The 14,698-nt window shown below is 41.9% G+C and overlaps 1 protein-coding gene across 3 annotated transcripts in view; it reads right to left on the bottom strand.

Annotated features, from left to right (window-relative positions):
• Nucleotides 1-14,698, bottom strand: part of MAP4K3 (mitogen-activated protein kinase kinase kinase kinase 3) — a 363,843-nt gene that overhangs the window by 106,750 nt on the left and 242,395 nt on the right. For all 3 annotated transcript variants that reach the window (XM_030195906.1, XM_030195907.1, XM_030195905.1), the window contains one exon: nucleotides 2,662-2,720. In XM_030195906.1, the coding sequence (XP_030051766.1) occupies nucleotides 2,662-2,720 (59 nt within the window). The remainder of the gene's footprint in view (nucleotides 1-2,661; nucleotides 2,721-14,698) is intronic.

Genomic DNA, 14,698 nt, shown 5'->3' on the forward strand with positions numbered 1-14,698 from the left:
AATTTATCCCATAAACATTCCAAATTTATAAAAATGAAGGCCATTGGTTCAAGGGGCGGTCAGGAAAGCCATCCAGGAAGTCTCCCTCCTGCGCATTCCAAAACTCCAGTTCCAATGTATAATGGATGCACACCAGGTGAGAAGAACCAATATTAGCAATAACAAACAGAAGAAACATACGCATTTCAAATCCCTATCATTCCTCCCCTCCCCCCAACAAGAACCAAGAATCAATTTAAGGATATGGTATGCTACCCCCCCTGAAAGTATATCATAGGAGATATCTGTTTCCACACAGAAATTAAGTCCATTAATGAAACAACCACAGAAAGTTTGGTTATGGCTACCTAATGGGTGGCACTCCCAACTTCTGTAGACTGGCACTTCAATCGACTGCCTCTTGCTGAAACTCTACTCCAACTACTTGTGACTGCTTAGGATGGCAATGCAGGCAGTGAAGTAGATTCCGATGCCTTCTATAATCCTGCTTTCTGCAAATGCACTTTTGCTTCATGCAAAGTTTTCACTTTATGGGGTTTTCCCTGAACCACAAAGGTGAGCGAATGCGCTCTTGCTGTAGGAGTTGTGTAATACGGTGAAACTCGCAGCACTTTTGTAGTGCAAGCATGGAAAGATATTGGAAAAGCATGATGTCAGCATCCTGGTAGGAGAATTTTCCTATCTTCCTTGCCAAAGTAAAAATTTTTTCTTTTACGTGAAAGGAGTGGAAACAGTCTATAATGTGCAGTGGTTTATTACTTGTAGGTGCTCCCAACACATGATGAACGTGCTCAATCTCAATGTCCTTTGCTTTGGTGATTTTATGTTCAGGAAGCTCAGGTGAGGTCCACAAGATCTGATAGGTAATCGCTTGTATTAACACGCTACAGTTCTCATCTCCAGAGGTCCCAGGAAGCCTGCGAAATCTTATATTTGCACATCACTCCCTGCTTTCTAAATCGTCACGTTTTTCAGTTAAATGAGCAATTTGCTCAATAGCTATGTGTTGGCGAGAATCCATTGCCGTAAGGCATGTCCCTCTAGTTGTTACTTTGTTCCCCCATGCGCGTGCCCAAATCCTCAAGGCCGACCCTCAAATCTTGCATTATCGCCTTTAATTCACCCAAGCGAGTTGCTACTTCAGCCTAGAGAGCCAACTTTAATTCTTGCAAGAGTTGCTGCAAATCACTTTTCGTCAGCGGAGCCTGCAAGTTTCCTTCTCCCCCTCTCACTGATTCCACCGGGGAGGGTGGCTGTTCAGTGGTCTCAGCTAGTGGCGTGAAGCGGTTAGGCTCCACCAGTAGGCTGCCCTGGTCTTCCTGTGGCTGTGCAGTGAAGTATTGTTTCATTTTACTGGGGCGATGGCAAGCCATCTCTAATTCAAAGATCCAAATGCCAATATTAAAACAAAGACTTCTGGGCGTTGTTATAGCACGGTATGCATGTTATGTGCAAATTACAAAATTGCAGGGAGGAAAGCACATGGAAACTCGGGTTTAAGTCGCCATCTGTCAATGACGTCACTGGAAGTCCTAAATAAGTGATTTTAAAAAGCTGGACTTGTGTTTCTAAAGGGAATATTTTGAGGATCATATGTTACATGTATGTTACCATCTATGTATACAACTTAACACATTACCATTTGTAATTCTATTACCTGGAAATGGCAACCGCCATTACGGCAAATGTAAGCCACATTGAGCCTGCAAATTGTTGGGAAAATGTGGGATACAAATGCTATAAATAAATAAATAAATAAATAAATGTCCCTATCACACTAGTTTGGCATACAATCTTTGCTTTTTATTACAGTTCTATTATCTGTGTTTGACTATCATCCTTAATATTTAAAAAAATTTTTGAAAGGTTATTTATTTGAATGGTTATATCTTTTTGCCAAATTAAGTTTGTGTGTTCTTAGTATTTCCCAATAGCCTTTTTTTTGTGTGTGTACATTCTTTAGACATCAGAATTTGGAAAATTTGTAAGTATGTGAAGACACAAGTTACTGTACATCTGCAAAGCAAATATGTTAAAAAAAACAGTCTATGATGGATCAAGGGACACTTTTACTAACATGCGCAAGAATCAGGGCTTGACGTGTTCTAACATGGGACAGTCCTGCACACTAAGCCCAGATTTTACATGGCAAATGTTTTAAGGCTTTTTCTTCTCCCCCCTTCCCAGGTCACGCACTAATGTTCCCATCAGTGCATGGTACTTGCAGAAAGCTAACGTGTGAGCACCTAGTGCCTCCTATTTAGAAGGCGCTAAATGTTCCTGCATTAACTTTGCGCTAAATAGTTAGCATGTGTTGGTCATAATGTGTTAGCTGGTAAATGCTTCCACACCCATTCTCCACCTGTGCCACGCCCCTAAGAGGAAATTCTTTAAAATATAACTAACACACACTCGGTTTAGCATGTGAAAACAGGGAAGGTAGCACAAGATGCTTTAATACATTTATGCTGCAGCCTGTTCTCATGCTCTTTACTAAAAAGGCCCCACAGTACAGCAAAACAAAATAAGGTGTATAGAAATTTACCATATTTTGCAATGAATATGCAATCTTTGGGCTCGAAATTTAAAGTAATGAAACCAGACTCTTTTTAAACAAACAATAATAAAGATAGTTTGGGGGTTTTTAAAATTTATACTTACTTATTTGTACCTAAGAAGTAACCACTCTGAGATCCTTGCCCATATTCTAGCTGCAGATCCTGAAAGGACAAGAAAGGTCTTTCTATATGCCATCTAAAAAGACTGAATAAAAATAACAAACAGACAAAACATACTAATATATTACCCAAACAACTCAAACCGTATACATCTAAAAATTGAGGTTCATACAGTCTCTATTTATATCATCATCACTTTTTGTTTCACACTTTTCCAACTGGCTAGAGCTCAAAGCACATTGTGTTTAACTTCTAAAACATTATCTGGAAGTAGTCTCTGAAAGATGACACAGAAAGAAGCAGAATAGGTCATTTCTGAGAAAAAGTTGCAGCAAGTAGCAGAATGAGTACAGAAAATTGTAGGGAGGGTCCAAGACTAACTGTGGTTGGAAGAAAATATGTCATGTAGAACAGCTGGTGAAACTTAGAGAAAAAAGTTATATGAAAAGTTTAGAAAATTTAGGGGGGGGGACTAGGGGATTAAGTATTTTTTTCACTTACTATACTTAGCTAATGCTATCATCAAATAGGCCATGCATAAAAATCCAATTAAAGAATTACAAAACCATAATGTATTTCCTAAAATACATTTTAAAAAATTACAGTCAAAAGATAAAGCAAATAGCCATATATTCTGTTTAGTATAGAGCTGTCTGGTTTTGCAGAGATCAGCCAGCTTTGTATATATAACTTATTCCCTTATCTATAATCTACAGCTAGCCTGTGTCTTCTTGGCCTTTTCAGGGACAAGTTAAAAGACAGGCTTGCAATCTCCTCCCCCATTAAACGTTCTAAAATCTTGCAGCATCTACAGCGACACAAAGTAGATATAGCCTTATTGCAAGAAACTCACTTATCAGACGTGGAAAATACGAAGTTGCGCACTTGGTGGGTGGGGGATTGCATCTCAGCAGCAGCCAAGGGGAAGAAAGGAGGGGTTGCCATCTTGTTCAGAAAAGGGATTGTAGATAAATTGGAGACCCGATATACAGATTCGGGGGGGAGATTTCTGATCTGTGCAGCTACTATAAATCGACAGACAGTGCTGTTTGGGAATATATATGCCCCGAACTACTATGATAGGAGGTTTTATAAGATGATAACGTTGAAATTACTACAACAGAACCCTCTACCCATAATACTTGGTGGAGACTTTAACACAGTAATGGACCCTCTGATAGATTGTACTGGGCCAAGGAGACAGATACCTAGACAGGAAAATCGGGGGCTGCCTAATCTCTGTCGACAGATGGGGCTGGTGGATGTTTGGCGGACTCTCGATCCACAAGGGAGGGACTATACACATTTATCACGAGCACATGATACACAAGCACGAATCGACTATCTATTAGTTTCGGAACAGCTTTTTGGTTCAGTGCCAAGTGCAGTTATAGGAGCCACAGTAATTTCAGACCATGCATGGGTGGAAATGTGCTGGTTACCCAAGGAAGAGCGGGCAGGAGGGAGTAGATGGACATTCCCTGTGGAACTCTATCGAGACCCAGTGTTTAAGGCATCTATGATTCGTAGTTGGAACGATTATAAGCTACATAATGAGCCATATGTGAATCGCCCGATCCTCTATTGGGAAGCGGCTAAAGCGGTGTTTCGAGGGGAAACTATAAGCTATATGGCCCATAAACGTAAGGCCAGGATACAAGAAATATTGAGATTGAGCCAATTAGTATGTAAGGCGAGGAGATGTTATGGTTGACAACCCTCTCTAGAGAATAAACAACATTTATTATCCTTACAGACGGCATTAAATGAACTCCTTCATCAAAAAGCCGTGAAAACACAAAATTATTATAAATATCAGCTATATAAATATGGCAATAAAGGGGGGAGATTAATGGCGCGTTTAATTGCGAATAAACAGGGGAAAACTAGGATATTGACCATGAAAAATGAGCTAAATAAGCGAATCTCCACAGATCAAGGCATTAGCGAGATTTTTTTATGACTATTATAGGAAGTTGTATGAGAACCCAATAGACAAGGGCCTATCGGGAGACTCTTACTTAGAACAGATGGAGTTGCCGAGTCTTTCCTCGCAAGATGAGCAGAGGCTTAATAACCTAATTACGACAGACGAGGTGTCCTTAGCCATTAATCAAAGTCAGTTGTTGAAAACCCCTGGAATAGATGGTTATAGGGCGGAATTTTACAAACTAATGGGGGAGGAGATAATAGAGCCTTTAACCTTAATGTTTAATGCGTTGGTGGAGCGAGAACAGGTGCCCCCTGAACTGAACACCGCATGTATTGTTGTAATTCCTAAGAAAGGGAAAGATCCGGAATCGGCGACATCATACCGGCCGATCTCACTCTTAAATTTTGAGATTAAACTGCTAGCTAAGATCATGGCAAATAGACTAGCAAACATACTGCCCAAATTAATTCATGACGCCCAAGTAGGATTTGTAAAGGACAGAACAATTGCTAAAAATGTCCGTAAAATCTTGACATCTTTGGAAGCTAGCAGTAGAGGGAACAAAAAATCACTTTTAGTAAGCTTTGACGCGGAAAAAGCTTTTGATCGGGTCCATTGGGAATTCTTGTATGCGGTCCTTCGGAAATATGGATTTTCAGGTAGATTTGTGTCAGGGATAAAAGCTTTGTACTCGAACCCGAGAGCCCGAATCTCGGTGAATGGGCTTGTGACACCAGATTTTGACATAGGTAGGGGAACACGGCAGGGCTGCCCCCTATCACCTCTTTTGTTTGTGCTCACGTTAGATCCTTTACTGAGAGACATAATGGAGCAGCCAGACATAGCTGGCATGCAGATAGGAGGAGAGGTGTTTAAGGTGGCAGCATTTGCTGATGATATTTTAGTCCATTTGACGAACCCGCAGGACTCATTGGATGCATTGTTGGAGGTCTTCTCAGAATATGGAGACTATGCGGGTTTTCGGTTGAATCGTGAGAAATCAGAGGCCTTGGCCTCTTCGGAGGAGATGTGGAGGGAATGGAGAGGGGAGTTCCCTCTGAGGCAGGCGCAAGATTCTTTTAAGTATTTGGGAATTCTGCTGCCCATGGACACCTCTCGTTTACATGCTCTTAATACTACTTGGTTGTTGCAGGAGACACGAAACGTCTTACAAGGCTGGATGGATTTACCGTTATCGCTGTTGGGGAGAATCAATCTGATTAAAATGGTACTGTTCCCTAAGTGGCTTTATGTTTTGCAGACATTGCCAATTTGGTTGTGTCAGAAGGATTTGCAAAAATTTTATTCACTGGCTTCTAAGTTTTGTTGGAAGGGAAAGAAACCAAGAGTCCGATTTTCCTGCTTGGTCGGTAACTGGAGGTTAGGCGGGGTGGGAATGCCGAATCTAGCACTATATAATCAGGCATGTCAGATACGCCATTTAAGAGATTGGTTCCTAGGAACAAAACGCTATACTCCTATAGCGATGGAGAAGGCATACTTGGGATCTTACAGACTTTTTTCATTGCTACATCACAAATTAAGTAACCTGCCAGAGGGATTGCGTAGAAGTGTGTTGGTGCGCCCGCTAAGGGAGGCGTGGAGGAAACTGGTGCGGCAGCTTGGGGGAGATCCAACAGTATCAGACCAACTTACAATATGTGGGAATCGCGAGTTTATACCTGGGATGTCGAGCCGGTATTTTGTTGATTGGGAGAATCAAGGAATTATATGCTTGGGAGATCTGCTGGATGGAGATGGGCGGCCCCTACTAACTAAAGAAATACTACGTAGAGTGGGAGATTCCTGGGGTAATAGGTTTGCCATAAGACAAATACAACATTATATGGCGTCATTACTGGAATCCTCCTTGACCAGACAGGTGGGGGGTAAGTTACGAGAGTGTTTTCATTCAATGGGCGAGGGAGAAGTTACGGTCTCCTTACTCTGTAAAGCATTAACGAGATGGCAACCCCCTAAGGATTATGGACCACTGAAAAGCGCGTGGGAAAGAGAATTGGGCTTTGAATTGGGGGCATGGGACGTGCCGAGAATAGTAGCGCGCATTCCTTCTTTAGTCACGGATGCTCGTTTAAGAGAATGTGCATACCGATGCATCTATAGAGGGTATGTAGCAATGACACAATTAGCACACATGGGAGGAGGTTGTAGTCCAAATTGTACTAAATGTGGAACGAGCCCAGGTACATTTTTACATATGTTTTGGAGTTCCCCTAGAGTGAAAAGATTTTGGACTCAGGTTAGAGGCTTTTGGGAAAGGAGACTGGGTGTCAGGACCCGGGGAACAGTTGAACAATTAATTTTAGATCTGCCAGAGTCCTTTAGAGGACAGAACCGCTTTGAAGTATTGTTAATTCGCAAGATGTGTTTACTGGCGAGGAAATGCATACTACAATACTGGACGGTCAAAGACCCTCTGGCTTACTGGCACTGGAGGAATCAGTTGCATCAGCTGATTTCCTGGGAGGCTAATGAGATTAGATTCTCGCAGAAAAAGAGGATTGCATTTTTGGCCCTTTGGGGCCCTTACTTACGTATTCTAAGCCCAAGAGGCCGGAGCCTACTTCTTAATGCAAAGTGAATTTCCTATTTTGATTCGATAAAGTTCTTCCAGGCTGAGTAGGGGGAGAGGGGAGGGGGGGTGGTTGGGGGGATGGGGAAAAGGGAGGGCTAGGGTGGGGAGGGAGGGGGGAAGTTATAGACGGGGGGGGGGGGGGGGTTTGGGGAGGGAAGGAGGATTATGTAGTAGGTACCTTATTGTTGTTTATCTATGGAATCGTGCTTCTAGAAAGTATAGATTGTACTTGTAGACATTATGCGATTCCTCTACAAGGGGAGTATTAAGACAGAGAGTCATTGAATCTGTTATAAGAACATATCGATATATGTGATGGACGAATGAGAGATTCTGTGGGATACTTGTTCAATTGTTATATTGTTTGTCATTAATAACAATAAAATTGTTCAAACATAAAAGACAGGCTTGCTTGACCTAAGTAATGGGCCATAAACTTTAACAAACCTCTGTTTGTTTCAAACAGACTCTGAACATAATGCAGACACACTCTTTCAGTGAAGGACAAATACGAGTGTTAGATATTCAGGGAGATTTGGGGTTACAAAGGGCAAATGATGGATAACTGAGAAAAATACCAAGGAAGCAGAATTATGTGAGGGTGATCTTAGAGGTCAGAGTTGAAGAATACCAGATAGTAAGAGAGAAAATATAAGGCATTAAGTGATTGGACAAAATTAAGCTTCAGAACTCTGACTAAGCTTTTCTTACAGCAGTTAGATCTGATAGCTTCTAAAGGAAACACAAAGATTTTATTTTACTTATGCTGAAATTTAGACTGATATAAATAAGAATTCAATTTTCTGTAACACTGAGATAAAAGAATTCTTTTTTGTAATCATTTATTTACTCTAATAAATTTAAGCATTATTATAAAAGAAAAAAACTAAACTCTAGAGTGTTTTTCCTTTGCCAGAAGGGCTTTCAGTCTCTTCTGAAGTGTTTACCTCCCTTTTAGAGGCAAGAGGGGGCCTTTACAAATTGGTGCCCCGTGTGAGGAACAAGGAAAGGGCATATTATTGCCTTAGGCGGTAGACCTTCGATTCTGTGGTGGACATGGAATAGAATGTCCCGACCAGTTCTTAACTGGGGGGTGCCTGAAGCAATGAAGAAAGGTGTGCAGAAGACCATGAATGCAGACGGTCCAGTGTGAGCAGACAGAGACACTGAGTGGTGCTGGCCAATGATCCATGTCTAAGGTGATTGGGAGAGTGGATTTGTAAGTATCTGCATTTGACTCTGGAGACGGCTGAGCCTCCTGTGCATTGCGAGGAGAAGAACACAGGGTGGGGTGTTGTGCAGTCCACCTGTATAAAAGTGGTGAGAGGTGCCGATGCTTTGAAGGTACACCTGAAAAGTGTACGTGTACATAAGTTTGAAGCTGGCTGCTGTAAGTATTGCTATGATTTTTATTTAGATTTTGATGGGGGGGGGGTTAATTTTTAATTCTCAACTAATTTCATTGAGAGTAGGAAATGGGTAGTGTATTCAAAATTGTGTGCATCAGTAACATTTGAAATATTATGATTTGTGGAAGAGGGAGCATGATAAGATTTCAGTGTACTTTGTGTATGGGCTGTTCTTCCCTTAATGGTTCAAGATATTCAATTCAACAATGTAAAATGCAATAAACTGCCAAAGCCTAACTCTTTCTTTTCCTGGTCAAGGAGGGAAGCTTGCTGAGAGCCTTGGAGAATTTTGAAAGGGCTAAAAGCTCAGCACAGCATTCATTACTGTTTGAACTTTGAAACAAAGTGAGAAAGAATCCTGGAGGATTTCCTGAATGGAGAGGGAGACCATTCTCATTGGAGTCTCATGAGATTATTAGGTTGTCACTCTTACTGATGATTTAATCATAGGCGCCCCGTATAAAAGGTTTGGGGAGGCTAAGCCTCCCCAGCCCAACTGTTACCTTCCCCTCGCCGATGCTGCTGCCCCCCTGCCCCAAGCGAAGTGCTGGCAGCTCTCAGACGGTGGTCCCTCCTTCCTTCCTCAGCTCCCCAACCGGCAGTCCTCCTTCTTTCCATCCCTCCCCCCCCCCCCCCCCGCGCACACACACACCCTTTTACTTTTCGTTGCAGCGACGTCAGTCAAGAAGAAGGCACTGCGGGCTCGCCTCCAGCTTCTCTCTTCCCTCTTCACACAGTGTCCTGCCTGATGATGCATTTCCTGTTTCCACGAGGGCGGGACACTGTGTGAAGAGGGAAGAGAAGCAGGAGGCAAGCCTGCAGTGCCTTCTTCTAGACTGACGTCACTGGCACGGAAAGCAAAAGCGGTAAACGCGAGGGGGGGGGGCAGGAAGGAGGGCTGTCGGGGAGCTGAGGGACTCCGGTCATACTTGAATGATAGAGTGATGCAGGTACGAATTAAGGAGTTTGTACGATCTAGATATCCAGTACCAATGGGAGTGCCACAACGCTCTGCACTGTCAGCTTTGTTGTTTAACCTATACATGTCATCATTGGGGAATCACTTGAGTGAAATGCAAGTGAGTTATAGAATGTATGCAAAAGATGTACAGTTTTTCTTCCCCATAATATCAGGAGAGAGAACGTTTCTGAGAAAGTGAAAAGTTATATGAATTGCGTGGGGGGGTGGGGGCTGGATGGAAACTAATAAATTATTGCTGAATCTGATGAAAGCTGAAATAGTGATGATTGGGAAGAATACGAAGCATTTACTAGATGTTAGTTGTTTGTTGAATGAATGATGTATTGGTACTTGCACAACAGCAAACGAGAAGTTTGGGTGTCATTTTGGATGCCCATCTATCTTTTAAGGAACAGGTGGGGCAGGTTGAGATCTGTTTTTAAATTAAAACCAGTGTTGTGTACTTATGACTTTCGGATCATGGTACAATGTGTAACTTTAACGAGATTGGATTATTGAAATGCTTTGTACTTAGGAATAGCTAAATCATAGGTTGGAGCACAACAGGTGATTCAGAATGCAGTAGCCAGAATGATTATTGTAGGTAGCAGGTTTGCACATGTTAACACCAATGTTAAAAAACAAACAAAAAACATTACCATTGACTGCACGTAATGCATCAGATTCAGTATGAGGTTTTGACACTGCATAAAACAGAAGACACTGGGACCAAAGCTAATAGAAAAACTAAACGCTCAGACAGCAAAGGTAGAAAACATTTTTTTTATTCAGAATTTATTAATTGGAATATGTCAGCTTTTGGAAATGTGCATCTGTGATATTTTGCATGCAAGTTTCAATTTTTCTAGTATTGCTGCATGCTGAGTCTGACTTCTTGAGGTAACTTTCCAGTTCAGTATTTTGCCTTCATATTTGTTGTGCCATGTGTTTTTCATGTGTGAACAAGATGCAGTATTCTGCTAGCGTGTACTATTTGCAGCCCTTTTTTTTGTTTTTTGTTTTGTTTCACTAGGTTGTGTACTGGTGTTTTAGAGCCCAGTGTAATTATAGTGCTGCCTTTCCACGCATAAGGTTGTAGCTCGTCCTATCCTTGGAATTAGTGCTGTTATGGTTTGGTAAGATTATGAGTGAGTTTTTGCACAAGTTTGTGTATAGTGTTTTGCAGTAGAGAGATTGTGTGTTGGCCTTACTGAGGTGGCACCAAAACATCAGAAAGGGTGTAGAGCCTAAATCATTACACACTACCTCTTGAAGGATCTATATATGATCATTAATAAAGGGAGCTCATTGTGAACACTTTCCACCCTAAAAGGGTGTTTTGTGGCTCTACATGAGAATTGTGATATTATGATCCCTTGTTTCAAATTGTTGACGGTCTGCATTTTCCATATGGGTGGTATATGGAATGTATTAGGTTCTGCCCAGTGTAATATTTATGGTACAGTAAGGTTCTGAGTGTGTTTTTGCACAAAGTTGTGCAGTTGAGCGATTGTGGTTAGTATATGCTTTGAGCAACCACTTTATTCTTTTTCATATGATATATATCTAATATCTAAATTTAATAAAAGGTATTAATTGTGACTATTTTATTTTTACTTATTTTTTTTCTGTGTGTTGTCAGACAATTATGGATGTAAGCTCCGCCCCTAGCCCCACCCCTAACCCTGCCCCTTTAACCTCCCCAAACAGTTGGGCCACCGACCGCCTATGGATTTAATTGCATTTTATATTTAAATTACATTAATATTTTTTCTTTTACAGTATGGGGCATATCATTTTGAAGGGGCACTTTTGTTGTCTTATACATCATTGTCATGTACATATGCTAATCAGATTATTTGTGTTGTGTTTCTGTATATCTTTGGGTTTTACTGCCCATCTTCAAGTCTTTGCTTAAAACCCACCTCTTCAATGCCGCATTCGGCACCTAACTCTTACCATTCAGTAAATCCAGGCTGCCCCAATTTGACCGCCCCTATCGGACTGACCGTTCACTTGTCTCTTAGATTGTAAGCTCTTTGAGCAGGGACCGTCCCTCTATGTTTAAATTGTACAGCGCTGCGTAACCCTTGTAGCGCTTTAGAAATGTTAAGTAGTAGTAGTAGTAGTTTTGGCAGCAGAGAAGAATTCTATTGTGGATTAAAAACTGGTTAAAAGATAGAAAACAGAGAGTAGGGTTAAATGGTCAGTATTCTCAATGGAGAAGGGTAGTTAGTGGGGTTCCCCAGGGCTCTGTGCTGGGACCGCTGCTTTTTAACATATTTATAAATGACCTAGAGATGGAAGTAACTAGTGAGGTAATTAAATCTGCTGATGATACAAAGTTATTCAAAGTCGTTAAATCGCAGAAGGATTGTGAAAAATTACAAGAGGACCTTACAAGACTGGGAGACTGGGTGTCTAAATGGCAGATGACGTTTAATGTGAGCAAGTGCAAAGTGATGCATGTGGGAAAGAGGAACCCGAATTATAGCAATGTCATGCAAAGTTCCACGTTAGGCATCACCGACCAAGAAAGGGATCTAGTTGTCGTCGTTGATGATACGCTGAAACCTGCTCAGTGTGCTGCTGCGGCTAAGAAAGCAAATAGAATGTTAGGTATTAGGAAAGGAATGGAAAACAAAAATGAGGATGTTATAATGCCTTTGTATCGCTCCAGGTTGCGACCGCACCTCGAATTCTGTGTTCAATTCTGGTCGCCGTATCTCAAAAAAGATACAGTGGAATTAGAAAAGGTACAGAGAAGGGCGACAAAAATGATAAAGGGGATGGGACGACTTCCCTATGAGGAAAGGCTGAAGCGGCTAGGGTTCTTCAGCTTGGAGAAAAGGCGGCTGAGGGGAGATATGGTAGAGGTCTATAAAATAATCAGTGGAGTTGAACGGGTAGATGTGAACCGTCTGTTTACGCTTTCCAAAAATACTAGGACTAGGGGGCATGCGATGAAGCTACAATGTAGTAAATTTAAAATGAATTAGAGAAAATTTTTCTTTGCTCAACGTGTAATTAAACTCTGAAATTCGTTGCCAGAGAATGTGGTAAAGGCGGTTAGCTTAGCGGAGTTCAAAAAAGGTTTGGGCAGTTTCCTAAAGAAAAAGTCCACAGACCATTATTAAATGGACTTGGGGAAAATCCACTATTTCTGGGATAAGCAGTATAGAATGTTTTGTGCTTTTTTGGGATCTTGCCAGGTATTTGTGACCTGTATTGGCCACTGTTGGAAACAGGATGCTGGGCTCGATGGACCTTTGGTCTTTCCCAGTATGGCAATACTTACAGTGGGGGAAATAAGTATTTGATCCCTTGCTGATTTTGTAAGTTTGCCCACTGACAAAGACATGAGCAGCCCATAATTGAAGGGTAGGTTATTGGTAACAGTGAGAGATAGCACATCACAAATTAAATCCGGAAAATCACATTGTGGAAAGTATATGAATTTATTTGCATTCTGCAGAGGGAAATAAGTATTAATCCCTCTGGCAAACAAGACCTAATACTTGGTGGCAAAACCCTTGTTGGCAAGCACAGCGGTCAGACGTCTTCTGTAGTTGATGATGAGGTTTGCACACATGTCAGGAGGAATTTTGGTCCACTCCTCTTTGCAGATCATCTCTAAATCATTAAGAGTTCTGGGCTGTCGCTTGGCAACTCGCAGCTTCAGCTCCCTCCATAAGTTTTCAATGGGATTAAGGTCTGGTGACTGGCTAGGCCACTCCATGACCCTAATGTGCTTCTTCCTGAGCCACTCCTTTGTTGCCTTGGCTGTATGTTTTGGGTCATTGTCGTGCTGGAAGACCCAGCCACGACCCATTTTTAAGGCCCTGGCGGAGGGAAGGAGGTTGTCACTCAGAATTGTACGGTACATGGCCCCATCCATTCTCCCATTGATGCGGTGAAGTAGTCCTGTGCCCTTAGCAGAGAAACACCCCCAAAACATAACATTTCCACCTCCATGCTTGACAGTGGGGACGGTGTTCTTTGGGTCATAGGCAGCATTTCTCTTCCTCCAAACACGGCGAGTTGAGTTCATGCCAAAGAGCTCAATTTTTGTCTCATCTGACCACAGCACCTTCTCCCAATCACTCTCGGCATCATCCAGGTGTTCACTGGCAAACTTCAGACGGGCCGTCACATGTGCCTTCCGGAGCAGGGGGACCTTGCGGGCACTGCAGGATTGCAATCCGTTATGTCGTAATGTGTTACCAATGGTTTTCGTGGTGACAGTGGTCCCAGCTGCCTTGAGATCATTGACAAGTTCCCCCCTTGTAGTTGTAGGCTGATTTCTAACCTTCCTCATGATCAAGGATACCCCACGAGGTGAGATTTTGCGTGGAGCCCCAGATCTTTGTCGATTGACAGTCATTTTGTACTTCTTCCATTTTCTTACTATGGCACCAACAGTTGTCTCCTTCTCGCCCAGCGTCTTACTGATGGTTTTGTAGCCCATTCCAGCCTTGTGCAGGTGTATGATCTTGTCCCTGACATCCTTAGACAGCTCCTTGCTCTTGGCCATTTTGTAGAGGTTAGAGTCTGACTGATTCACTGAGTCTGTGGACAGGTGTCTTTCATACAGGTGACCATTGCCGACAGCTGTCTGTCATGCAGGTAACGAGTTGATTTGGAGCATCTACCTGGTCTGTAGGGGCCAGATCTCTTACTGGTTGGTGGGGGATCAAATACTTATTTCCCTCTGCAGAATGCAAATAAATTCATATACTTTCCACAATGTGATTTTCCGGATTTAATTTGTGATGTGCTATCTCTCACTGTTACCAATAACCTACCCTTCAATTATGGGCTGCTCATGTCTTTGTCAGTGGGCAAACTTACAAAATCAGCAAGGGATCAAATACTTATTTCCCCCACTGTATGTACTTATGTTAACATCTTAAAGACTTCCTGTGTTGGATTTGCCTTGTTTATATTTATTATGTATCTATTTTTTTTATTGTTAACTGTAAGGGTCAATATAAAACCCATATTGCAGTATTTTAGGGAAATTCTTTTGCTTAGGGCGACTGCCTTAGGCATATATCTTCTGTCTTCTCTATACTTAATAATGCTATCTTCTTGACTCCTTTATCAATTGTTATCTAAGCC

This window comes from Microcaecilia unicolor, chromosome 3 (assembly GCF_901765095.1).
Source record: "Microcaecilia unicolor chromosome 3, aMicUni1.1, whole genome shotgun sequence".
NCBI lineage: Eukaryota > Metazoa > Chordata > Amphibia > Gymnophiona > Siphonopidae > Microcaecilia > Microcaecilia unicolor.